This window comes from Dipodomys spectabilis, unplaced genomic scaffold (assembly GCF_019054845.1).
Source record: "Dipodomys spectabilis isolate Male_0828 unplaced genomic scaffold, ASM1905484v1 ptg000669l, whole genome shotgun sequence".
NCBI classification, from domain to species: domain Eukaryota; kingdom Metazoa; phylum Chordata; class Mammalia; order Rodentia; family Heteromyidae; genus Dipodomys; species Dipodomys spectabilis.
This window is the reverse complement of record NW_024871346.1, coordinates 3266360-3292379: the sequence shown is the minus strand read 5'-3', so window position 1 is coordinate 3292379 and position 26020 is coordinate 3266360. Positions and strand designations below refer to the sequence as shown.

At 46.7% G+C, this 26020-nt stretch overlaps 1 protein-coding gene across 1 annotated transcript; it reads left to right on the top strand.

Annotated features, from left to right (window-relative positions):
- The first annotated feature begins 6128 nt into the window (after positions 1-6128).
- Positions 6129-21968, top strand: Adgrf4 (adhesion G protein-coupled receptor F4). Its single transcript, XM_042671798.1, is given in 9 exon segments — positions 6129-6215; positions 7058-7118; positions 9452-9603; positions 11087-11338; positions 12974-14233; positions 14235-14333; positions 17769-17810; positions 18286-18345; positions 21921-21968. Coding segments are annotated over 9 exon segments (2061 nt in total).
- Positions 21969-26020: the final 4052 nt, after the last annotated feature.

Genomic DNA, 26020 nt, shown 5'->3' with positions numbered 1-26020 from the left:
AGGTGTCAATCACCACAGCCAGCCAGTTAGTTAATCTACTTCCAAATAAAAGGACTAAGTGTTTTATTTGGTCTGTTTGACATCGGGGTCCTCAAACAGCAAAATCTGATGATCTTCCCGTTGAATGAGCCTTGTTTTTGTTGATTTCTTTTTAATTAGTGTAAATTAATTGGACAAAGGAATTTCCTTCTGATATGTGCATACATGCATAGAATGGACTTTGGTAAAATCCATCCTCTCTATATTACTTTATCTTATGCTCCATTCTCTTTTCCTTTCCTTCTTAGGAGTTTTTAATGGGTTGTATTATGGACAGTTTTCATGTAGACATATGATTTATTTCTCTTGTCAGGTATCTACATGATTTGTTCTATATCATACACTTTTATTGCCCTCTCTCTTTCCCCTCTACTCAAGCTGCCGGTCCCACCTCAAACTATTTCCCCTCCACAATCACGGTGTCTTCTTCTTTGGGTCTCGATTGTACACAGGAGGGAACGTGCAGTCTTTGTCTTTCTGAGCCTGACCTCCCTTTCTTGACAAGGTATCCCCAGTTCCAGCCACTTCCCAGAAAATGACATGGTTTTATTCTTGGTGGCTGGAGAACACTCTGCTGTACATACATCCCACATTTTCTTCATCCAGACATGGGTTGTGGAGCTCCTGGGCTGGTTCCATGCCTTCGCTGTGGGATGGGACCTTTATCCATCATGATGTATGAATCCCTACTTGGGAATTATAAGAACATACATCATAGGCTCCGTTTTTTTGGCTCACATTTCAAAGCTGGCTTCATTGTTTCTCCTTCTGTCTGGGAACTCTTCCCTTCTGGTCAAACCAGAAGTGCGATTCCCTTGAGAAATTTCTTATTTACAAATAAGGCCACTCACTTTGCATCGGTATTTATTGTGTGCCATTGCTTGTTTCCTTTGGTCTTCTGTGTGTATGTATGTATTGTTTTTCTTTCCTAGCTAGGGTTGTGAACCTTTAGGAAAAAAGTTTACTTACTTCTGGGACTTACCAAGTTAACACTTGCACCTTCATAGGGACTGAATAAGGTGTCATGTACATAGACTATGTGCAGCAAATAAGTTCAATAAAAGATTACATAACTACTCAAGACTGGTTTTTCCAAATCTGTAATGACCCAGTACTTAACTAGTGACCTAGATGGAACTGACCTATTTTCCACACACGTTGACCCTCCTGGCTGAAAATTGTGTGACCAGCCTCCCTCTTCCTTCATCCACCTTCCCCTCACCATTTCCCCTGGTGACATCCCAGTGAGTGTTTTTATTAGACCCTGGGGGATGGAAGGCACCAGAATGAGGATGAGTGGGACTCTGTGTGTGTGTGTGTGTGTGTGTGTGTGTGTGTGTGTGTGTGAACAGAATGATTCCCACCGACTGCACTGGCTGAAGTCACGTCACGTAGCTTCCCACAGGAGAGAGTGTGCCTTCTGGGTCGGCATTACTCACTCCCACGGGAAGGTTCTTTGGCATGTTCCAGGCATGAATACCTCAGGGGGCCAGTTAGTGATGAGATCATGATTCATTGCTCCGTTTCTCAGTTCGCTTTCTCCAAGTTCACCACTGGTACTAGCAAAAGGCCATCGTAAGTTCTGGGACCCATCATCCACAATCGGGGCGCACCGTGGCATCTGCTCTCTCTTATCCTAATTACGTGGGCGCGGGTGCAACCCGCAGTCTCATGCAATCGTCCGAGATAAAAAATGAAGAATCAAAGGACAAACAAGTGACTCACTTTAATAGATTTGCTTCAGACAAGAGAAACCTGTAATTTCTCTTGGGCAGGCTTGACAGGCCCACGGTGGGATGAATCACACTCTTACACAAGTCTCAGAGCCGGGGCAGCTTCCGCGCTGTCAGAGTAGCTTCTTACCACAGCCAGTTGGTTCTCACTGGGTCCTCCTGAGCTCCCTGCTCTAGAGATGGGTCCTGGTCGTTGAAGGGAGCCTGGGGTGTGAGTGTGGCCACGGTGATGGTGGGCAGGGTGGTGGGGCCTGCTCTCCATACTGACCTCCCGGCTGGATGACCCTATGTCTCTGGGCTTCTAGATCTGCTTCCTGGACACCGTGAGTACCTAGCCCACACTAGCTGGACGCTGTGAGTGCGTAGCCCACACCAGCCTCTTTGCTTCGGGAAGAGAGGAGTCTTTCTGTACTTAGTTGCGGGGGGGGGGGGGGGGAATGTATGGTTTATGATGGGATAGTCGGCCATGCTTGATTTTTATTTTTATTTTTTTGCAAGATCCTTCTCACCATTTAGAAATGGGCTAGCTCAAAGCTGGAGGATTTCCTAAATCATTTTTCTTTTTGGTTTCCTTCCCATTTGTTGTTCTTCGTGGGCTCATCTGCTATGCAGGCTTAAATCGCTCACGCTTAGGAGTGCAAATGCAAGACAACCTGTCCCGCAGTTAGACTTTGTCCTTGCTCTGTCCTCTGTCCTGGCAAATTAAACTCCTTTCTTCTGGATGGAATTGAATGCAAAGCGAGAGTTAAAAGTAAATTCTCTTTTAGTGATATTGACGAAACTGTCTTTATAATGATGAATAAGAAAACATTTCTTTGGAACCAGGTACACTGAGTTCATGGGTAGGGTTGGGGAGATGGGGTAGAATAACGGAGAGGTGACATGATCCAAAGACATTGTGCTAAGAAAATGACATGTGGAACCAACTACTTAAGAACAATAAAATGAAAAACCAGAAGAAAAGATTTCTTCCAGTTATTCTCAAATTCCGTTTCAAGGGCAGCGCTCTGGTCTTGAGAGGTTGGCGTGTGTGCTGTGTGGATGGCTATGCCGCTTGGACTTTGAACCCTGGTGGGACCTCTAGTGCAGTCCCATTGGGTGTTGTTGTTTTCCTTCTCTTTTCTGGTACTTCGGGGGGCAGAACAGTTGCTGGCTTTATCAGTTTATTTTTTACTGCTATTTGAGAGGAGTCAGGATAGCTGGTGACATGTCAGCATGGGACTGTCGAGACCTATCACAACTAGAATCCTGAGAGGCATCTCAGAAAAGATCCTGAGCTACAAAGAGCTGGCTGCAAGCCAAAGAGGAGATAATATGTTTCTAAAGTCTCTAATATTTATTTTTCTCCTCTGTGTTCCATTTAAAGTACCCCCTCTACAGCGAAGGAAAGCCGCAGAGAGCGACTTCTATTATGCCTTCTATTATGGAGGCCTAAGAAGTTCTGGGTGGTAAACGCATCCACAATTCATTTAGCCATCTGATCTTATAATCGGAGTTCTCATTACACCACTGGAGTGGAGTGTGGTGATGGAATGAAGCCTAGAGGGCCCCCTGCACACGTGCACACACACAACTCTGGATCACCTTGTTCTCAAGTCCCTCGCCCTTCTTTAACCCTCAGTTCACCTTTCAGGATGTCATGCCCATAAGACAAGAAGCATGTGTGAGTGACTCACAGCCCGCATGGCTCACAGAGCACGGGGAAGGGCGGGCGGGGCGGGGGGGGGGTGGGGGGGCTACCTCTCACCCTGTGGTGTGGATCGGTGGAGAAGAACATACTCTTTAAAAGTGCTCCCTTTGCTGACAAATATCCCCAGGCTGTCACTGTAAGGCGTTGACATTGGGAAGTGTGAGAGTCCGCATTCCCTGCAGTCCTTCTGCATTGACTGCACTTGCAGTTCTGGGCTCACCTCTTCTTGTTTGTTTTTTTCCTGGGAGTCCCAATGCCAGCTCTGGCCCAGCATGCTCAGCTGAGTTGGGAGTGCCCCTCCCCTGCGTGAGTCATCTGAGAATTCCATCCAACACGCGCAGAAATCAACAAAACCCAGGCAGGCTGACTGCAGCTTTGAACCCCTGCTCATTCACACGCTCACTTCTAGGGAAGGCAGGAGAGTTGGGAGAGGATCTTTAAGAACACCAGAGCCTCTGAACGTGGGGTGGCGGCGGCAGTGTCTTAAATTGTAGAGACAGCGTAGAAAGAGACGGCAGACCTACTCATGTGGGTAGTAAGGTCTCCCTCTCCTCCCCTCCCCATTCCTCTCCCTGTCCATCCCTTCCCCTTCCCCTCCCCTCCTCTCCCCCTCCGTTTTCCTCCTCCCTGTTCCGTATAAAGTACTCCATGTACAGCAAAGGAAAGCCACAGAGAGTGCCTCAGTACCTTCTGTTACTGAGGCCTAAGAAGTACTGGGTGTTAAACGCACCATCAGGTAAGGATCTGCCTTAAGACTGTTCACAGTGTATTTCATTAACTTACCGTGCTCACAAGAACTTTCCACCTACACCACAGGACTACTGATTCCATGCACACATCTGAACATTTTTGCAAACTCACTACCACCACACACATTGCCGGTCCTTCCTCTGTTTACTCACTGGAAACTTGAAACTCTAAGACAAGCAGGAGGCTCCCCTATAGGGGTCTGTGGCTCCTCTTTTCAGCTCAAGGCCCCTTGGACTTATGGAAAGCTCTTTCAGGCTCAGTTCCACCCAGGAAGGGCCTGATGGCAGAGCAGTGGGCTGTGGCTGCTCCCTGGATAGAGATGGATCACCTGTGTCTGTCTATACTGGTGAGAGCAAGGCCTCACACCCATGTGAGCCCTCCTCTCACCTGGGCCGAGGCTGGGCTGTGTTCCCAGTGGACACTGCTCGTTCTCTACTGCTCACATCTGGTGCGCTTTCTGACAAATAAGAGGCACTTGAAAAATGGTTGGTAGATCGAATCAGTGCCTGTACTTCATGAGATGCAAGAGAAAACAGGCTTAGTAGTTTATAAACAGTAGTTTATAATAATTTATAAACAGTAGACATAGCATTATAACCTAGCTCTTTTTTTCCTGTTTTTACATATACTTTTATTTGGGATCTAACTACCATGTAGGAGAGAAAACATGCACCCTTTGTCTGTAATTATTTTTAGGACTATCCATTTCCTTGCAAATACACAATACGATTCATCCTGAAGGATAAATAAGATTCCATTGTATATCTGTCTATCTTATATATCATATCACATCTATCTGTCTGTCTGTCTGTCTGTCTCTGTCTCTGTCTCTGTCTCTGTCTCTGTCTCTCTCTCTCTGTTTTCTTAATCTACTAATCCATTGTAGGGCATCTTGGTTATCTCCCTAACTTGACTATGGCAAATAGTATAGCAATGAACATCAGTGTGCAAATATGCAACCTCTTACTGGCTCTAAAATCTGTAATTTTTTTTAGCTTTTGTTTTTAAAGAGCTGAGGACCAAACTCAGGGCCTTGTAATTGCCTTGTAAATGCTCTTACACTGAGCTCTTTCACCTCCTCTTTATCTGCATGCTGGTTTGTTCATCAGTGAGAGGAAGTCTCAGTGCATGCCCCAGTAGCAGAAAATGGTGCACACCCAGGTCACTTTGCCGCTTGTCTCCAGATGCATAGAGCAGCAGTACAGTGCAGGGCAGTAGTTCTCCTTCAGCCACGTTTGGCTGTGTCCCTGGAGATACTTGTGGCTACTGCACCTGCAGACTGAGGGGATGCTACTGATATCTATTAGGCAGAGGCTGGGGATGCCGCGAAGCACCTTGCAATACGCAGGACAGCCCCAACAATGAAACACCAACCAGCCCTGAATGTCAGTAGCCCCATAGATTAGAGGTGTCATTGTAAAGAGGATGCATGGCTCTCAAGCATGGCCACTGGGTTCAAATTCTGGACTCCTCCCACCCCTTAATTTTGTAGGATATGTTTGAATTATTTTTGCTGTTTAAGAAAACAGTTGATGAGCCAGGCGCCGGTGGCTCACACCTGTAATTCTAGCTACTCAGGAGGCTGAGATCTGAGGATGGAGATTCAAAGCCAGCTGGGCAGGAAAGTCCATGAGGCTCTTATCTCCAATAATCCACTCAGAAAACCAGAAGTGGCGCTGTAGTTCAAATGATAAGAGTGCTAGCCTTGAGCTGAAGAGCTGAGGGACAGCACCCAGGCCCAGAATTCAAGGCCCACAACCGACCAAAAAAACAGAACAAAAAAAGAAAAGAAAGGAACCCTCTGGAAGCAGATGCTTAGCCAGCTAGGTAGGTGCTCTGCTGGTATTGTGAAGTGAACACTTAGGGCTGACTCTGCCTTCTTTCTCTGTCACAGGTTAAAATCCTAATGTGCAAAAATGAAGGCCCAGGTCTCTTCACTTTGCTGCTTGGTGCTTCTTCTGGCCGTAGAACATTCCCATTCCAGATCCAAGATTCACCGAAAAGTAAGTGTGATCCACCCCTATGAGATCTCCCAAGGAGAGCTCTCTGTTCCTCTGGTGGTCTAGAATTTGGATAAAGTACCACACCGATTTTAAATGGAATTTCAACTGCCTGTCATTTTATCCTTACTGATAATAGCTTTCTAGAGCAGGAAAACTTAGAAAAGCAACGTGAAGAGGGGGTCGGAACTTTCCCAGAGAGCATCAGTACAGTGGACCCATCTCTAAGTGAGCCACAGCGATCATGGACAGGCCCCGATGCAGAGGAGATGGTAGAGGCCCCACAGAAGAACAACTTAGATTCAGATCTTTATGTTGCTTCTCACTCATTACACAAGCCATTCCACTTTTCTGACACTTACTTTTCTTATCTATAATATGAGGCTTGTTTTGAAAGATAACACAGTACAATAGAAGTAGAGATTTATGATCCCATTACTGCAATCCAATGTATATTTCTGGTATCTACTCATTTTTCCTTTCTAGGTAGTGGTGGGAAGACAGATTAGTTACCTTTCATCTTCCAGTGTATAGGCAGAGACAGGTGGGAATACAATTGTCATCTCTGAGCTCTTCCTGGATACTTAAAACTTGACAAAAGATGTGCCAATCTATGAACTTGACCTTCAGAGTTTGTGACCTCCAAGATTCCATCCTGGAGGACAGTGTGTTCTCATTCATGTTCCTCCAACGAGTTTCTGCAATGCCATCCCACAGATCTGCCATAGTTTTCTTCCTAGTCCTGTACACATTTTCCCCTTCCCATTTACCTGGCACCTCTTAAGTTGAGAAGAGAGAGGAGAGTCCCTGAATAAAGAGGACCCTTGTGAATTTATATTTTTCAGGATGGAGAGAAACTTCAAAGTCCCCCAGGGCCTGGGAATGCTAAGCCTGGAAGAACACAAGGTATGTGGGCCTAGGCCCTTTGCTCCCATGTGGAGACAGGATAAGAAGAAAGGGAAGATGTGGATGTTACAGGCATGTCCCTGAACCATGAGTTTTACCAACAAAATAATACACGTGGATACCTTCTCCATATCGCTAGCCCTGATAGGTTTTCTTACAATGACACCTTATCAATCACATGGCCAATGAAGCAAGCTCATGAATATTCGCATGTGCCTTAGAATGGTAGTCAGCATCTGTGAAATTAATGAGCTCTCAGGGCAGGAAAAGGGCAAGATAACTTTCCTTCTTCCTTCAAAAGTATTCTCAGCTTAAATGTATGGGACACCTGTGCATGATGTCTGTTAAAGCAGAGTGAGATGAATAAAATGGTGAGACTCGTTACTCTACAGAAATAGGAAGTAAAAGAAGGAGGAGATCCTTAGGAGTAATTTACGGAGATTATGTAACAGCAGGAGTAACCAGATTCTGCACGGCCACAGTCAGGTATACTTTGGATGGCAAACACATCCCTATGTAAATATGGCACTGGAGAAGCAGAGGAGAGAAAGGTAGCCACTAGTTAGTGAGGCATGCATAATCACCTGGATCTACATGTTATGCATGATGATGAATATGAGCACACAAACATTTAGGTTGTGTAAGGCTTGGAACATACTGTGTCATCATCTCCGGCTAAATGAAGAGATTAAGAGCTAATTTGCAGCAAATAATAGGTATACTTGGTGGACATCAAGGAAATGAGTGAACCCGCTGGATTCCTTTTCCAGGGAATAGAGTCACTGTGCAAAGCTGCCCAGGTAATAAACATGGCCACACCTCTGGGCTTTCAGCCTGTCAGCCATACAGTGATAGAGTTCCATGACTTTATAGCTCTCAGCATCATCTGCTTCTTTCTAATTTCACTGTCACAGTGATATGGCAACTCTCTTAGGATCGCTTCAGTGGACATATTCATAGACCCTGTGTTTTGTCTCGTGCTAACCCATTCTGTCCCATGGATCAAATTTCAGGTGCCACTGGTGTGGCCCATGGCTATTCCCACTCATTTGCATACTGTCTTTGGCTGCTTTCACAGTAAGAATGGCACAACTGAGTAGGTTCTACAGCGCTCCATGAACAGCTGCAGTGCCTCAGCTCTTTACTCTCCAGTTTGAGTTGCCATTCCAAACAAATTTAAAAAAATAGATAGGATACCTAACTAAATTTAGATTTCAGATAAACAAGGAGTAGAACTTCATGGGTCATGTAGACACGAATACATTATGTATTACTGAGCTGAAGTTTACAATCCATCCTCTTGATCTTCGGATTCTGTATTTCCAGATTTGCCTGCTATTGAAATTGGTTAGTAAAGCATGCATCAGTCCTCAGGGTTTGGGGGTCATTCATAGACAGGCAGAGAGCAGAGAGCAGTTGAATTGCCAGATGCGCAAGTTTCCCCTTGAGCTTGGACAGTGAGATACCCGACTTCTTTCTCATACAGCAATGCTGTCATCTCCCAGTCAATGTAGCGTCACGATTTTTTGTCCCTGTGCATATGGATGGTGATTTTTCTGGCTTAAATGATCCCTGACCACAGGGCACAATAGTCCTGTCCAGTGTTTTTTAAGCCAAAGAAGGCTGTGATGCGCTTCCTGGAGAAGATAGTGGTGGAAATAAACCTTTCTTATCTATGCAAGAGCTCTGCCCATGAGCAGAATTGATCATGTATATTAAATAAAGTGCTCTCACACAGAAGCACACATGAAATCACCCAGGAATTGACTACTTGATGAAAATGTTATAGTATGTAGCCTGATATTGTCACATTGGTTCAGTATTTGCTAATTCAGGGTTCATGATGACTATTTGGAAAATAACTCTTGTGAATAATAATAATTGACCATATCTGAAAAGAAAATTAGTATTTGAAACGGGCCTCCTATATTTTATCAATAACTCCCTTCACCCAGTTTTCTGCAGGAAAGCTTCCTGGTTCCTATTCTATGCTATTGTCAATAACGAATCTCATCAGAATTTTCTGGTAACTCCCATGCTATGTCTTTACAACCTGAACCTTCCTTCTTTTCCTCTCTTACTGTTCCCTGCTTTAGGCCTGTCCGAATGCTCTGCCAATTTCCTTTTCTACATGCGCTCACTGGGCCTGGCCTCCGGCTTCACCATCCACCTATGAGCTTTAAGTTTTGCAGTAGAGACAGTTTCATGTTACTGTCAAACCTCTGGGGAACCGTCCCCCCAAAAAGATATCCCTCCAGAATGAATCAGATGCTCCTGTTAGACTGTGGACATCCTAGTTGTGTGTCTCACTTGGTTTTGTGTTTTTCTTTCAGAGGGATGCCACGGGTCCTGTGTCTCCTCTTCCACCTGCAGTGAGCCCTGTGCTAAACACTTCCGAGGACAAGTGGGGTTCACGTGTCATCAAAACACGTGGCAAAAATCCACCGAGACGTGCACCAGCCTATCAGTGGAAGCACTTTTTAAGGTGAGGATGCATTGGGGAGATGAGCTAATCACCTAGGATCAGTGGGGACACTTCTAATCGGATCCATTCTGCATGACACTATGTCTTAGGGAGGACTTGAGAAAATCTAGACTGGGCCAAATATGTCTTTCATCCAGCCATCTTTTCTTTGCAGATTCTTCCCTCCCAACTCCTTCCACTTCTTTTCTTCTGGTGTCTTTCCTAAAGGGAAGGGGACTCGAAACTTCTTTATGCTATTGTTTGGTCATTAGAGGTTAAATTTTAGCTGTGTGTGTGTGTGTGTGTGTGTGCTAAAATTTGAACTCAGGGCCTCACGCCTGCTAGACAGTTTTCTATCATTGAGTCATGCCCCCTACCCTATTTTTGCTAGTTCTTTTTTTTGATACAGGATTTCACCTCCTGCCTGAGTTCGTGCTTGGACTTTATTCACTTATTTTATTTTCCCTGTTGTTCCTGGGGTGACAGGTGGGGTCTACTGCACCCGCCTTTTCTCTGTTGAGAGGGAGTCTTATAAACTTTAGAACTGTGACACTCCCAATTTAAACTTCAGTGTAACTGGGATGCCAGGTGTACCATTTTGCCCAACCTAGCTATGTGTTTAGAAGGGAGTCTTGTGAAGTCTTCAGCCCAGATGCCCTCAAATGTCAATCTTCCCATTCTTAGCTTTCCAAGTAGTTACGATTACAAACATGAGCTGCTGGTGCCCAACTTAACTGTCACTTTTTTTTTTTTGTGAAAATACTGTACAGAGGGGTTACAATTACATGGGCAAGATAGTGAGTACATTTCTTATCAAGCATTGTAGCCTCCTCCTTTGTTTCCCTTTCCCATCCCTTCCCATCCTCCCCCCCCACCCCCACCCAATCCTCCACCCTCCTCCTCCCCCCCTGCACCCCCACACCAAAGTTGTAAAGTTCGTTTTTCAACATAACGACTTGTACATCTCATTGTTGCAATGGGTCCACCTGTATCCCTACTTAAACGATTTGTTTTTTCCCTTCCCCTCCACAAATTATACCGACACCAAACAGTGAAAGCAGGGGTTATACCGTGGGGGAGGGACTTAACTGTCACTTTTAAAGGTAAATACGTATGCTTCTCACACTAGTCACTAATCCATCCAGCTCAAGTTAAATTATAGTTGATATTTTTCCTAGTGCTTTCAATACTTTGACCAGAAGAAAGGAGAAATATGTGATCTGAAGGGAATTTTAAAGAAATCAGTAAATGCAACGTATCTCAGCTAAAGCACCTGCTGTTACATCCTTCCATTTAGCAACCATTTCTTCTATCTTCTCTCTGTGATCTCGCCTTGCCTTTACTTCTCAGCACCCAGCTTCCCTCAGGACCGCGTCTGTCTCTACCTGTCTTCTCCGTGTGCCTTCTCCGTGCCTTTGGTTTTCTCAGTCTGACACGTGTTAGGTACACTGTCATTTTTTTAAATTGCCAGCAACTTTAGTTTTATTTTATTTTCAAACAACAGGACTCGAGTGGAGCGTCACAGCTTTCCTTGGCCTCATCATCTATTCCTCTACACATTCTTGGCTTCCGAGCTCCACAGCCCATTGAGAACGTCGTGCAGGGAATCCTGCAGCACTGCCCCCTGGATTATTCTTGCATCGTCCAGGCTGTGAGGTCGTCCGAGGCCACGTCGGGAAATATTGCCTTCGTAGTGGAGTTACTGAAAAACATCTCTGCTCACTTGTCTGAGGATGTCACTCAGGAGAAGATGCAGGTACTTGTCCTTAGTTTCATTAAACCCATTTCCTTTTTCTTTAAACATTATACTTGAGGGGTTCAAAATGTGCAACAATTCCACAGCAACAACCGCAGACATTCCACTCAGCGCTGCACCTGTGTTCTTTCTATTTCACGGAAGAATTCAAGAGGTGAGAGGATTTTTGAAAAATGCGTAATGATAAGCAGGAGCCTTAGACTTGACTCCATTCTAGTGTTTTCAAAAGAGCGTTCTGTGGAACCCAGCTGCACAGAGAAATGGGCACAGACAGGCCGGGTTTCAAGCAGACCTGCAGCACAGGGGACATGGGTAGCTCTGGTTAAATGAAGTTAGCGAGCATCCTCACGTCAGGACTCTCCAGAGTCTTCAATGTGCTATCAAGGGAGGAGAGAGGGATTAGGTATGCAGTATTTCTCAAGCTTAGATTGACATAGATCTGCTGCCCTGCCCCTTGATGACACAGCCAAGTGGGAAACGGGTTCTCTAACCTGTAATTTGGAAATGCTACCTTGGAGACAATCATAAAGCAGGTAAACAAATCTTAGGTGCGATGCATACATTCAGATATATCTGTATCTGAATCTGTATATATGGTGTATGTATATATGTATAAATAATATATAGATGTATGGATGTGTCTGTATCACATATATATATATACAGCAATCCAACTTTATTTGTGTATTTCTTACATACAATGTTGACCAAGCATGGCCCCCCCCCCAAATTCAATAACCAAAAAATAAATTTAAATTCCAGAACATGTGCCTCAAAGTTCAGTTGATGCAAAGGCCCTGAGTCAGCTCTGTCTCATCACCGACTGTCTCCATAAAATCCTTGCCCTTAATTTTGTGAAAATCTGCTTCCCCAATAGCAAATGGTCCTCCAAATCCCGAGATAAACGTTACTGTGCTCACTTCGATAAAGTGAGGACTTTAGATTGGTTGGATGGTGGCAGGTCTTTAGTGGGAAAGGACTCAAACTTTTGCACTACGGCACTGAATTCTTCACATTGTCATCATGGATGGTTTTTCCTCAGATGAAGTCACCTTGGATACTCATGGATACCAATAGCATATTGCATTATCTTAACATATTATACACAGGCACACATACTCTATATTATATCATCTGTATTATATCACCTACCAAGTTATCTGTATATCTATCTATGTATCTATGTATTTTGTTTGTATCTATCTATCCATGCATTCATCTAAATATATATCATCTATGTATCTATGCATCTGTGTATCTATCATCCATCTCTACATCTATCCATCCATATATGTATGTATCTATCTATCCATCCATCTATGTATCTATCTGTGTATCTGTCTGTCTACGTATCTATCCACCCATCCATCCATCTCATACATTCCTTCCCTCTGTGTAGTCTTACTAATGTCAGATTCTAATACCTGGGGGATGTGGCGATAGGTCTACGAAGTACAAGAGGCCGTTACGCATCTCACGGTCTTGCCGTCTAGTAGGGTGGCGCAGGGACCCTGGGCGAGGGGACCCTGGGCGAGGGGACCCTGGGCGAGGGGACCCTGGGCGAGGGGACCCTGTCGTGTCTGCCGGACGCGCGGGGCTCGGCTCTCAGCCGCGCACGTCTCTCCTCCGTTGCAGAGCTACAGCGCGCTGGCCAGCCACGTCCTGCAGCCCGCCGCCCTTTCCAACTGGTCCTTCGTCCCGGACCGCAACGCCAGCTCGGACCTGCTGGCGGCGGCCGGCCAGTTCGCGGGGCGGCTCCGCCCGGAGGCCGGCGGGGCGGAGCGCGCGGCGGGGCCGCTCTTCATGCAGACCCGGGGCGCTCGCCTGCTCCGCAACGCCTCCCACCCGAGCCTGACCTTCTCCTGGGGCGCCAACCGGACGGCGGGGGGCGGCCTCCTGGGGCGGATAGACATCCCGCGCGGGGAGCTGCGGGGCCTGCCCCCCGGGCCGGCCCGGGCCGTGGGCGTGGCCTTCCCCACGCTGGGCGCGGTGCTGGGCGGCCCGGAGCGCGGCGCGGCCGGGACGGTGCTGTCCGTGGTGCTGCCCGAGAGGCTGCAGGAGGTGCTGCTCACCTTCGAGAAGGGCGGCGGCTCGCCCGACGGCCCGGCCCGGTGCGTGGGCTGGCACGCGTCCCGCAGGGCGTGGGACCCGCACGCGTGCCGCACCGTGTGGGACCTGCGCGGCCAGGTCGGCTGCTGCTGCCGCCGCTCGCAGGCCGTGACGTCCTTCTCCATCCTCATGTCCCCCGCGACGCGGACGGAGACGGCGCTGGGGTACCTGACGGGCGCGGCGCTCGGCGTGTCGGTGCTCAGCCTGGCACTCTGCCTGCTGGCCGAGGCCCTGGCCTGGTCGCAGGTGGCGGCCACGGAGATCTCGTACCTGCGGCACGTGTGCATCGTGAACATCGCCGCCTCGCTGCTGGCGGCCGACCTGTGGTTCCTGGTGGGCGCGCACGCCCGCATCCAGAGCCGCGCGTGGTGCGTGGCCGTGGCCTTCTTCAGCCACCTCTCCTACCTCTCCGCCTTCTTCTGGATGCTCTTCAAGGCGCTGCTCATCGTCTACGGCGTCCTGGTGGTCTTCCAGCGGCTGCTCAAGGCGCGCATGCTGGCCGCGGGCTTCGCCGTGGGCTACGGCTGCCCGCTGGTGATCGCGCTGACCACCGTGGCCGTCACGCAGCCCCAGGGCGGCTACCTCCGGTGCGACGCCTGCTGGCTCGCCTGGGACCGCACCAAGGCCCTGCTGGCCTTCGCGCTGCCCGCGCTGGCCGTGGTGGCCGTGAACCTCGCCGTGGTGCTGGCCGTGGCCGTGGCCGCGCACAGGCCCTCGCGCGGCGGCGCCAAGGCCCGGCCCGCGGCCGCCGTGCTGCGCGTCGGCAAGACCGTGGCCGTGCTCACCCCCGCTGCTGGGCCTCACCTGGGGCTTCGGCGTGGCCACGCTGGTGGAGGGCGCGCCCCTGGCCTTCCACGGCATCTTCGCCCTGCTCAACGCTCTGCAGGTACGTCCGGAGGACCCCGGGCCTGCTGCGGCCCTGCCCGGCCTCAGCCCGGCGGGGGAGGACTGGGCGCAGCGGCTTGGCCTTCCGGGCTCCTCCTCCTCCTCCCCCTCCCTCTCCTCCCCCTCCCCCTCCCCCTCCCTCTCCTCCTCCTCCCTCTCCTCCTCCTCCCCCTCCCTTTCCTCCCCCTCCTTCCCCTCTCCTTCCTCCTCCTCCCCCTCCCCCTTCTCTCCTCCTCCTCCTCCTCTCTTCTTCCTCCTCTCCTCCCACTCCTCCCCCTCTCCTTCCTCCCCCTCCTCCCCCTCTCCTTCCTCCCCCTCCCTTTCCTCCCCCTCCTCCCCCTCTCCTTCCTCCTCCTCCCCCTCTTCCTCCTCTCCTCCTCCTCCTCCTCTCCTCCTCCTCCTCCCCCTCCTCTTCTTCCTTCTCCCCTCCCCCTCTTCCTCTCCTCCTCCTCCCTCCCCCACCTTGTCCTTCTCCTTCTCCCCCTCTCCTTTTCCTCCTCCTCTACTCCTCTTCCTCTTCCCCCTCCCCTTCCTTCTCCTTTCCCTCCTCCTTCTCCTCTTCCTTCTTCTGTTGGTCCTGGGGCTTGAACTCAGGGCCTGGGCACTGTCCCTGAGATTTTGTGCTCAAGGCCAGCGCTCTACCACTGAGCCACAGCTCCACTTTCCGCTTCTTTCTGGTTTATGTGGTTCGGAGGAACCAAACCCAGGGCTCCAGGCGTGCAAGGCAGCCATCTACCACTGAACATTCCCAACCCCCACCTTTATTGTTATTTTAAAACATTCTAGTAAAGGTGATTACAGAGGGGCTACAGTTACATGAGCCAGGTAATGAGTACAGTTTTTTAAACTTTCCTCTTTGGACAGTCACCCCTCCCTCATTCTCTCCCCCTCCCCCCTCCCCTCCTAGTTGTACAGCTCCTTTCCCACAGTGTCTAGTGGGTGTCACTGCTGAACGGGGTCACCCCTTGTCCCGTCATTTCTGTGCTTCCCCTTTCTTTCCCCAGATTAGATAAACTTATTTACAAGACGAAGAGAACAGAGATAAAAAAAAAAAAAAACAGCAGCAAAAGGGAATAAACTAGAGAGGAAAAGAAAGAAAGGAAGAAAGAAACAAAGAAAGAAAGAGAAAGGAAGGAAGGAAAGAGCCACAAACAGTACAATAATAATAAAAACCCCTCTTGTGTCCGCTTCCCGGAGTTCCTGTTGATCGGCATCATTTGACATGATCATCATTTGACGTGATCATGTGTATATTTGACTGAAACATCTCTCAGTCTGTGGATGGCCACATTGGAATTAGCAGATCAGTGCAGATGCCTGCAAATTTCCTTCCTTTTCTCTTCCCTGGTGATCCACCTGTGTCCTTCCTAAAGGTTCAATGTCGGAATTGACCTTCTCTTAGTAAGGACTATTCTTGGATCAGGCATCTGTGAAGCTACACTGCCATTGTGGCTCCAAACAAGCACAACTTTATCCTTTCTCTAGCTTGGGAACCCTAGGGGAATAGCCATTCTCCAATAGAATGAACAATAATAGTCCTTGACCATGGGATGTCAATCAATCAGGAGTTTTCATACATTGCGATTCCCTGCACAGTAAGTGATGTAAGTTGTTAGTTATGGCAGTAGACCTTGCTGTAGGCCTGGGGTCTTGGGAAACTAACTTTTGATCTGCAAAGTAGAAATAAGGATCTAGAATGGATTCTATTGTCTTTTCACACAAGGATTGAGAAGACCGTCGCAAAGTTGTGTCAAAGTGGTTTTACTCCCTCCTGCTCCTAAGCCTGCACCTTTTGGCTATCACTAGCCAGACTGTTTTCTGGATCTCTGAGTAATAGAAAATTTGGCAAGACTGTAGCCTTAATTATGCTTTTAATTGGCAGTTGGCAAACTACAGCCTGCCAACTGATTTTTGTAAATAGGGCTTTTCTGGAACACACTCCTGCTCCTTTCTTGACCCTTTCTCTTTGATTGCCTTTGAGCAACAAAGACATATTTCAATAGTTACAGAAGTGTAGGTCCTGCAAAGTCTAGAACATTCACTACCTGTACCTTGTGGAAAAAGCCTAAGTCTCATAACTACTTAAACAAAGCAGCAAAGGCATTGCTACGAAGGTGTTACAGACTGGTGGTAGTGATGATGTTTGTTTTTGCTTTGGGTCTTTTTTTTCTTTCAGGGAGGGTGAGAAAGGGTGCAGAAAGGAAGGGAGAAAAGGGGGGGAACAAATGAAATCAGGCTGTTCAGTGTACACTATGCGGACTACGACCTATGCAACTTGTGGGCAGGGATAGGAGGGGAAAACTTGGAGAAAGTAGAGAGGGGTGACATTGTCCAAAAAACTATAGCCATTATCTGAATTATGAAATGATAGCTCCTCTTTACAACACCTTAATAAGAACAATGAATTATTTTTTAAATAATAAATAATATACTTAAAAAAGACCAGGTCCAAACATTTATAGATCATGATCCCCCCTGAGTAATAATAATTGGCCATGTTTGACTGTTTGCTCATCACTCTTTGATATTTCTAGAGCACATTGATTTTACTTTCCCTGTTGCATTATTGCAAAGAGAAAACCTTGGTTTAAACCTTTCTTTTTGTTTCTTTTTTTGTGCTTCTGTTTATTTTAAAATCAAAAGCTCTTGGATTCACATAAATTCCCTACTCTTGAAGATGCTGTAGTGACTAATAATAATCTCATCTTTTTCCCCCTCTTACTTTGCAACTTAATTCAGCTGCTAGAATTTTTGTTGTGTATTTCTTTTTCAGAGAATTTGTGTTTCTCTTTTCTTGATAGGAAGACAAAGGCCAAAACACTCTCAGTTACATAGAAATCTCTTTTCTCAGACCTGTATGTTAAAATAGATTTATTTCTGGCTACCTGATCAATGCTTCTTCCCCCTGAAACTCTCCTTAGGTCATGTGGAGATACTCTTGACCTCCCAGATCTTTGTAGATTTCCTTGTCTTTTATGAAGAAAGTTCCCCTACCATAGAAGACCCTAGAGCTTCCCATTTAGAGAGTGTCAAGTACACCTGTATAGACTAGAACATGAGGTTCCTTTTCCTAAGACAAATTCCATGATGGTGATTTGTCAGTATCCAGGTTCCACACCACATGTATCGATGATCCCAGGCAGAATAGCTATGTAAATATTTAGAAAGGAAGTGTAAGATTTTGCCAGATCAAAGACCTGATGTCTGTTGTCATGTATTTCACAAACACCAACCACCCACAGGCTCAGCCCCCCCAAGGTGGTCCTCACCCAGGGGAAGAGGGAGACTCCACGGAAAGACCCATCCACATTCGTGGAATCATAGTGCTGTTGCACACATGCTGTCCCCAAGGCTAACGGGAGGAACAGGGTGGAAACAGTGGCTGGGGTGCTGTCTGAGAAGCAGCTCCTCACGGTTCTGTTGCGCTTCCCCACAGGGCTTCTTCATCCTGCTGTTCGGAACCATTATGGACCACAAGGTAATACGCATCATGGCAGCCATTTCCCACGTGGCTGAGGGAAGCAGGGCTGAGGTTGTCTTGGCTGAAGTGTGATGGCGGGGAGCCCGGTTGTCAGGAGGATGTAGATACCAGCCTTCAGGCTGGCAGAGAGAACAAGATTCTCTCGTGTGTCTCATGGAGTTGGAAGGAGGCTGTGTATGAGTGCTGTCAATGAATGAATAAAACCAGGATGACATGGCAGATGGGTTCTAAAGGGAGTGAGAACTAAGCTCAGCATTCATCCCAAGGGTTTATTCAAAAACACTGCTCATCAAAAAATACTCTATACTCAACACTGATAAAGTTTTTTTTTTAAATTTAAATGAGTGATGCTGTCTGATGTTGGTGTGGCTGAGGTTGCTGGTCTCAGAGTTTCAGGAGTCGAGTCTGAAGCTTGGGAATCCTGTTGTTTCTCTGACATCTTTGAAGCATTCTCACTGTCCTTGCTTTCCAGATAAGAGATGCTTTGAGGTTGAGGATGGCTTCACTGAGGAGGAGATCCAGGGCAGCAGAGGTGAGTCCTTCCCCCCCCCCCATCCACTACCCCCACTGGAGTTCTAGTTATACAGACTTAACCAAAGCAGTTCAGGACCCAGGATTTGTGAGCAAATAGAACCAACAAGACATTCCAGGCTCACTTAGTTCTTTGTTTTATCAAGTTGAAGTATTCTGCCTATGCAGAAGATCAGAATGTATTCTTGTTTTGAAAAAATTATTTGTTTTTATTGTAAAGGTGGTGAGCAGAGGGGTTGCAGTCAGGTAGGTCAGGTCACGAGTACACGTCTTTTTGAAGGGTGTCACTTCTTCACTCATTTTCTCCCGGTTTTTTCCCTCCTGACTCTTCTCCCCCACAAGTTGTATAGTTCAAGCTGTATTTGTTCACCCTTTGTCCCACCATTTCTGTGATCTCCTTACCATTTCCCAAACAGATAAACTTACATGCATGACAAAAGATACAGAAATAAAAAAACAGCAACCAAGGAGAAAAGAACAAGCAAAAAGTAAAATAACGAAAATACCTCATTTCCATTTCGTGGAGTTCATTTCAATAAACATCATTTTATATGATCATATGCACATAGCTCTTGAGCCTTTGTGATCTTCTCCTAAGAATATCTTGCTTTGGCTTCACTGTGTGAATGTTTAGAGTCCTGTTTATCATGTCCAAGTGTAATTTTTGGTCTTTTACCATCCATTGTGTTTACTTGTAGATTTATAGGCACATTCTAATTACCACAAATGAAGGAAAACATGCAACCAATGTTTCTTTGGGTTTGGCTTACTTCACTTACTATGATTATTTCCAAGTCCTTCCATTTCCTTACAAATGAGGTAGTGTCATTCTTTCTGGTGGAGGCATAGAATTCCATTGCATATATATACCACATCTTTTTGATCCATTCATCCACTGAAGTGGCATCTAAGTTGATTCCATATTTTGACTCTTGTAAACAATGTTTCAATGAACATGGTAATACTGTTAGCTTTATGGTGGCATTGTTTGTGTTCTATTGGATGAATGCTCAGGAGTGGAATTACTGGGTCATAGGGGAGCTTTGTGTTTAGTTGTTGTTTTTTTTTGTCGGTCATGGGGCTTGGATGCTGGGCTTGGGTGCTGTCCCTGTGTTCTTCAGCTCAAGGCAAGTGCTCTACCACTTGAGCCACAGCACCACTTCTGGTTTTCTAGTGGTTTATTAGAAATAAGAGTCTCACAGAGTTTCCTGCCCGGGCTAGCTTTGAACCATGATCCTCAGATCTCAGCCTTTGGAGTAGTTAAGATTACAGTGTGAATCACCAGCGCCTAGCGTGTTTAGTTTTTTGAGGAACCTCTATACTGCTTTCCAGAGTGGTTGAACAAGTTTACATTCCAAACAACAGTGTAGTAGCATTCCCTTTGGCCACATTCCCAACTAGTATCTACTATTGTTAGTTTTCTCTATAATGGCCATTCTAACTGGAGTGAGGTGAAATCTCAATGTTGTTTTGATTTTCATTTCTTTTATGTCCAGAGATGTTGAACATTTCTTCATGTGTCTATTGGCCATTCTTACTTCTGCTCCTGAGAAGTCTCTCTTTAAGTCTTTAGCCCATTTATTAACTGAGTTGTTGTTTCTTTGAGGGCTTGTTTATGGGAGGTTTAATTTTTTTGATTTCTATATTTTAGATATGAAGCCCTTGTCTGATACATAGCTAGTAAAGATTTTCTCCCATTCTGTGGTCTTTCTCCAAATAGGAGTAAAGCTACCCTTTTTTTGCAGATGATATGATCCCGCATTTGAAGAACCCTATAGATTCCTCCCCCAAGTTATTTGAGCTGATTTGAAACTTTGGCAAAGTAGCAGGGTATAAAATTAACCCACAAGAAGCAGTAGCTTTTCTGTATGCCAACAATGAGAAGATGGAGATTGAAGTCAGGAAAGTAACTCCATTTGTAATAGCCTCAAAAAAAAGTACAATACCTAGAAATTAACTTCACCAAAGATGTGAAGGACCTCTATTATGAAAATTTTAAAAATCTGAAAGAAGAAATTAAAACACATTTAAAGAAATGGGGAAAAAAGACTCCATGCTCCTGGCTTGGAAGGATTAACATTGTGAAACTTGTCCAGAGCTATCTACAGATTCAGTGCAATACTCATCAACAAAATCCCAACAACATTCTGCAATGATATAGAGAAAGCAAGCTAAAAATTCATATGGAATAATAGAAGACCCTGAAGAGCAAAAACAATCCTTAGCAGGAAGTAAAATGTTGAAGGAATATCAATACTAACTTTCAAACTATTACAAAGCCATAATAATAAAAAAAAATAAGCGTGATATTGGCACAAGAATAGGTCTAAGGACCAATGGAATCAAACAGAAGACTCAGAAATTAACCCACGGGCCCACAGCCACCTAATATTTGATAAGGGAGCCAAGAGCACAGGTTGGAAGAAAGAGCCCCTTCAACAAATAGTACTGGCAGAATTGGCTATACACACGCTGAAAACTGAAGCTAGATCCTTATATGTCACCCTGCACCAGAATCAATCCCAAATGGTTCAAAGACCTCAGTGTAAGGTCTGATACCATGAACATATTACAGGAAGGCATAGGAGAAACACTAGGGTTCTGGGGCACAGGTCTAAACTTCCTAAGTAAAGATCCAGAATCACAACACATCAAAGAAAGACTAGATAAATGGGATTGCATCAAATGGAAGAGTTTCTGCACGGCAAAGGACATAGCTAGCAAGTTAAACAGAATATACTCTTTGAGAGAACATTGCATGTAGACTAACTTTCCATTTGACTTTGGGTTAAGATGATAACCAATGGGATTTATAAGATTTGCAAATCACAGATTTCGAAGAAATGAGAGCCACCACATGAGAGTTGAGTCAGAAACTAGATTCTAGTCCAACCCACTCATTTTACAGGAAAGGAATATTAGGCCCAGAATAATGAGTGGGATAATGGGGAAACATTTGTCCTCAAATCCCTTTCCAGTCTATGTGTTGAAGGCTCCTTCTAGCACACGACATTCCTTTGCATGTCGTACCCATGAATTGACAGATCTTACAAAACACTTTTAGCCTGGCCATCTGTCTTTTAAGATAAAAGCTATAATTGCCAACATTTCTTTATTCCTTGGAAGATATTGTTCAACTGATAGATTAAGATTAGGATATACTGCTTGGAAACAAACTATCTGACTACTGTGAGAACCACCATTTCCAGTAGGGCAGGACGTGCTTAGTCTGACTTTTAGTACCACAGTTCATCAGTTTTAAGACAGGCATCATGTTCTTCACCTTTTGACATTTCTGAAGTTGGAATCTAGCTTGCAATCAATTAAATATGTCCTTCGTTTCCTTTTCTTTTTGTAAAGCGTGGAAACAATGATGTTGCTCCCAGTATAACACTGAGTGATCTATAATCATTTAATCGTCTGTGGCCATGTCAGTTTGGGAAGCTCTTGCTTTATGTCTCCGTTTTCTCGTGTTTATCCTCAGGCAGGCTGTATATAAATATCAATGAACATCTCCCCTTTGCCCCAGTGTCATTACTCACTGTCAACTCTGCCGTTTCCCCCACCCCCATTTAGGATGCATCCTTGAGTCCAACCAATGGATCAAGATTAATGAATCGCTGAGGGTGAAATGTGAGTATTGAGGGCCAGGAGAATCTTCCTTTGAGAGTTCTCTTACTGTTCCTGTGAGCCAGGGGCACATACCTTTCCAAACATGGACACTTCTTCATTACCCTTCATGCTGAAATGGGAAAGTGCAGTTTTCTTTTTTTTTTTTTTTTGGGGTCCGGTCGTGGGGACTGAACTCTGGGCCTGGGTGCTGTCCCTCAGCTCTTCAGCTCAAGGCCAGTGCTCTACCACTTGAGCCACAGCGCCACTTCCGGCTTTTTTTCTTTTTTGCTTATGTGGTGCTGAGGAATCGAACCCAGGGTGTCAGGCATGCAAGGCAAGCGCTCTACCACTGAGCCACCTTCCCAGCCCCACGTGCAGTTTTCTGTAAGCCTGCGTTACTTGAATCCACATGAGTAGATTAAGTGTGCATCTACGCTGTGTCCTCCATGAGAGGACACCGCTATGGAGAAGGCAGCTGATCTGACCACCCTGCTCACACCTGAGTTCCATCTTGTGGCTGAATGGTGACACTTACCAAGACCTCATTGTTGACAAGGAGGACACGACTGAAATCCCAGAGCAACGAGGCCTGCCTCTCCCTAGTGAGCCAGGGCCCAGCATCAGTCCTAAGGAAGTTGTGGGCAGGGTTGTGGCCAATTAGCTGCCTTCTCTTGGGCAACCCGTGATACTTACAGCCCTGCTGGTGAAACCAGGGGAAACATTACCAGCTAACTACTGAGGGAGAACAACTAAGCTCAGCAAGGGCAACCAGAAGTGTGAGTGGTTGCAGGTAACCCAGTCAGGCAGGATCAGCCTTTGTAATGGTTCTGCTCTGGTGAGGGCTTCTAGTTGCTCTACACGGGTATAAATAAGTGCCAGGTCGGGGCAGGGAAGGTGGCTCAGTGGTAGAGCGCTTGCCTTGCATGCCTGAGGCCCTGGGTTCGATTCCTCAGCACCACATAAGCAAAAAGAAAAAAGCTGAAGGTGGCACTGTGGCTCAAGTGGTAGAGCGCTAGCCTTGAGCTGAAGAGCTGAGGGACAGCGCCCAGGCCCAGAGTTCAGGCCCCACGACCAGACCCCCCCAAAAAAATAAGTACCAGGTTAATTCTCCCTCACCATTTGGCAGTAGCTACATACTCTTTTGCATTCCTTCCTTCTCTGAGTCATGGACCAACCATTTCTTGAACTATGAGTTCATATAGGGGCTGAACCATCTTATAGAGCCAAAGACACCAGGTTAGAAGAGCTACTAAGGTTCCTCCCATGTTGCAGATCCTACTAACCTGACGTGCTGGTGTGGGGTACGGACACAGCACCCAAGGCACAGGGGGACATGTAGAAGGGTCTCTCATCTGCGTGGAGTATGTAGGGCATAGACTGCACCCCGCAAGGGCATCGCGGAAAGCCAGGGGTGGCCATGTGCTGGCACACGGGCACTACGGGCACTCCTCAGGGCCAGGGGAGGCCATGTGCTGGCACACTGCACTACAGGCACTCCTCAGGGCCAGGGGAGGCCATGTGCTGGCACACGGGCACTACGGACACTCCTCAGGGAGCCCTTTTCTGACTTCTGCTTCTGAACCGATGAAGTAGGGGAGGAAAAGCAGCGCACATCCTCCAGCGCGGCCCCTTCCTCTGGACTTTTCTCAGTGATGGAGGCCTGTGACTTTATTCGCACTCCCCTCCATGTAATTCTCCTCTCGCCTCTCCTCTCTCCTCTCTGTCCCTCTCTCCTCTCTCCCTCTCCCTCTATCTCCTCTTCTCCCTCTCCCTTTCCCTCTCTCTCTCCCTCCTCTCTCGATATCCCCCTCAGATTTCTTATTCCTTGAAACACAACTATATTGAAATTAGGCCAGTTTACACTCCTATAAATGTTTTCTGACAAGGGAAAGGAAATATTCGGTGTCGCCAGAGACATGGATAAACTTAAAGAAGAAAACTTAACCACAAGCTGAGGTAGGCCGTGTTTTAGGGTCATTGCTCCAATGAGCCAAGTTGTGAAGGCAAAAGGAAAAGGTCCTTGACCGACATGAATAGAAAACGTCCTTGACGGACATGAATAGTGCGACCGTGGTGGACCCATGCGTGGTAAGAGAGCAAAACCAGCCCTTTTGCTCATCTGGGACAAGTCGTAGTGGTGCAGACTGACCAAAACACCCACCGTATGACTTCATCCCAAAGTCTATTATGACTGGAACATCTCCCCAAATCACTGGACACTAACGTGCAGCACTAGCTGCGATTCTACCACTCCTCTGTAGCTGCCAGTGATCAGTTAAAACGGCCACAGGGATCTTCCCTGATCTTCTCTTATCAGTTGCTGGAATTTAGGAGTCATACATAGTAACACTGTCACGGCCAGTGTCCTACCATGGAAGTTCCTATCGTGTTCCTGTTTTCTTGGGAGGAATATTTTGAGAGTTGGGTACCCATGTGCTACTGTTTGCATCCGTGGCCAAGAAGGAAAGAGATTAGGCTTTTAACTCCACTCAGTCCAAGGCCCTCTGACCCCGTCTGCCTCACGTGTGATCTCTTTTTCTTTTCATCCATGGAGCTCTTGGTCTCTTACACCACTTTTGCTGCTGATAGCAATTATATGGCTGATGGTTGTCAATGACGGGGACCGCATGAGAGCGGCTCATCCAGGAGCAGGTGTCCTATTTTAAGAACAAATTAAAAGTCGCCTCAGTTGGTGGTGTCTTGGAAGAGAGACGATATTAACAGGCATCAACCCCGCTTATTTCGCAGGTCAAGCTGGTCCCTGGTGTCCATGACGACACTTGTGGAGAAGCTGATTCCGCTGAGATGTGTGGAAACACGATCAATACTTTTCAGTAACCGAGGAAGATTACCAGAAGTCAACGAAGCCTTTAAATGAGATGGTGCAGCGCGGAGCCCGGGACTGTCAACACTTGGCAGGCGATGGAGAAGTCTGATTGTGGCTGCGGATGAGCTGTGTGATGCGGCCGTCAAACCACCTCTCGCCCAGTTCCATTTTAGGAACCGCATAACTTGCCTGGCCAGAGAGTGTCTAATTTAAACTCCAATTTACCTATGTGAGTCGAAATGACTCAGAATGTGTAAATAAAATAGCCCTGAGAAGTCAGGGGTTATTTCATGCATCCCCATGGCTGGTCTTCTCAGAACTGAGTCCTTGTGTGGAGAGGAAATTAAGAGCTACAGGACTGATTTGCTTGGGGTGGTGAGCAAAAGCAGCGTCTCAAGGCAGTTAGAACATTTCCCTTGACAATTGACAGAAAAGATTATTTAAAAATGAAAGGTAAACTTTTTTTTTTGGTCAGTTGTGGGGCTTGAACTCTGGGCCTGGGCACTGTCCCTCAGCTCTTCAGCTCAAAGCTAGAGCTCTATCACTTGAGCCATAGCACCACTTGCAGTTTTCTGGTGGTTTATTGGAGAGAAGAGTCTCACGGACTTTTCTGCTTGGGCTGGCTTTGAACTGCAATCCTCAGATCTCAGCCTCCTCAGTAGCTAGGATTACAGGTGTGAGCCACCGGCACACAGCATTTTTTTTTTTTTTTTGTCTGTTGTGGGGCCTGAACTCTGGGCCTGGGCACTGTCCCTCAGCTCTTCAGCTCAAGGCTAGCCCTTTACCACTTGAGTCACAGCGCCACTTCCAGCCTTTTCTGCTTATGTGGTGCTGAGGAATCGAACTCAGGGCCTCATGCATGTAAGGCAAACACTCTACTACTGAGCCACCCTGCCATCCCCGAAAGGTAAAACTTTTAGCCACGCAGAAATAGAGTATGGTTCCCACCCGCCCCCCTCCCTCCCTCCCTCCTTCCCTTCCTTCCTTCCTTCCCTCCTTCCTTCCTTTCTCCCACCCTTCCTTCCTTCCTTCCTTTCTCCCACCCTTCCTTCCTTCCTTCCCTCTTTCCTTCCTTCCTCCCTTCCTTCCATCTGCCTACTTGTGTTTTCCTAAGTCACTCAGGATAACAGGCAGTGACCACTGTGCTCAGCCACTGATTGAAAGGGAGTCTTGCAAACTGTTAGAGCTGAGCTGACCTTGTACTGCAATCGCCTGATCTCTCTCTTCCAAGTACCAA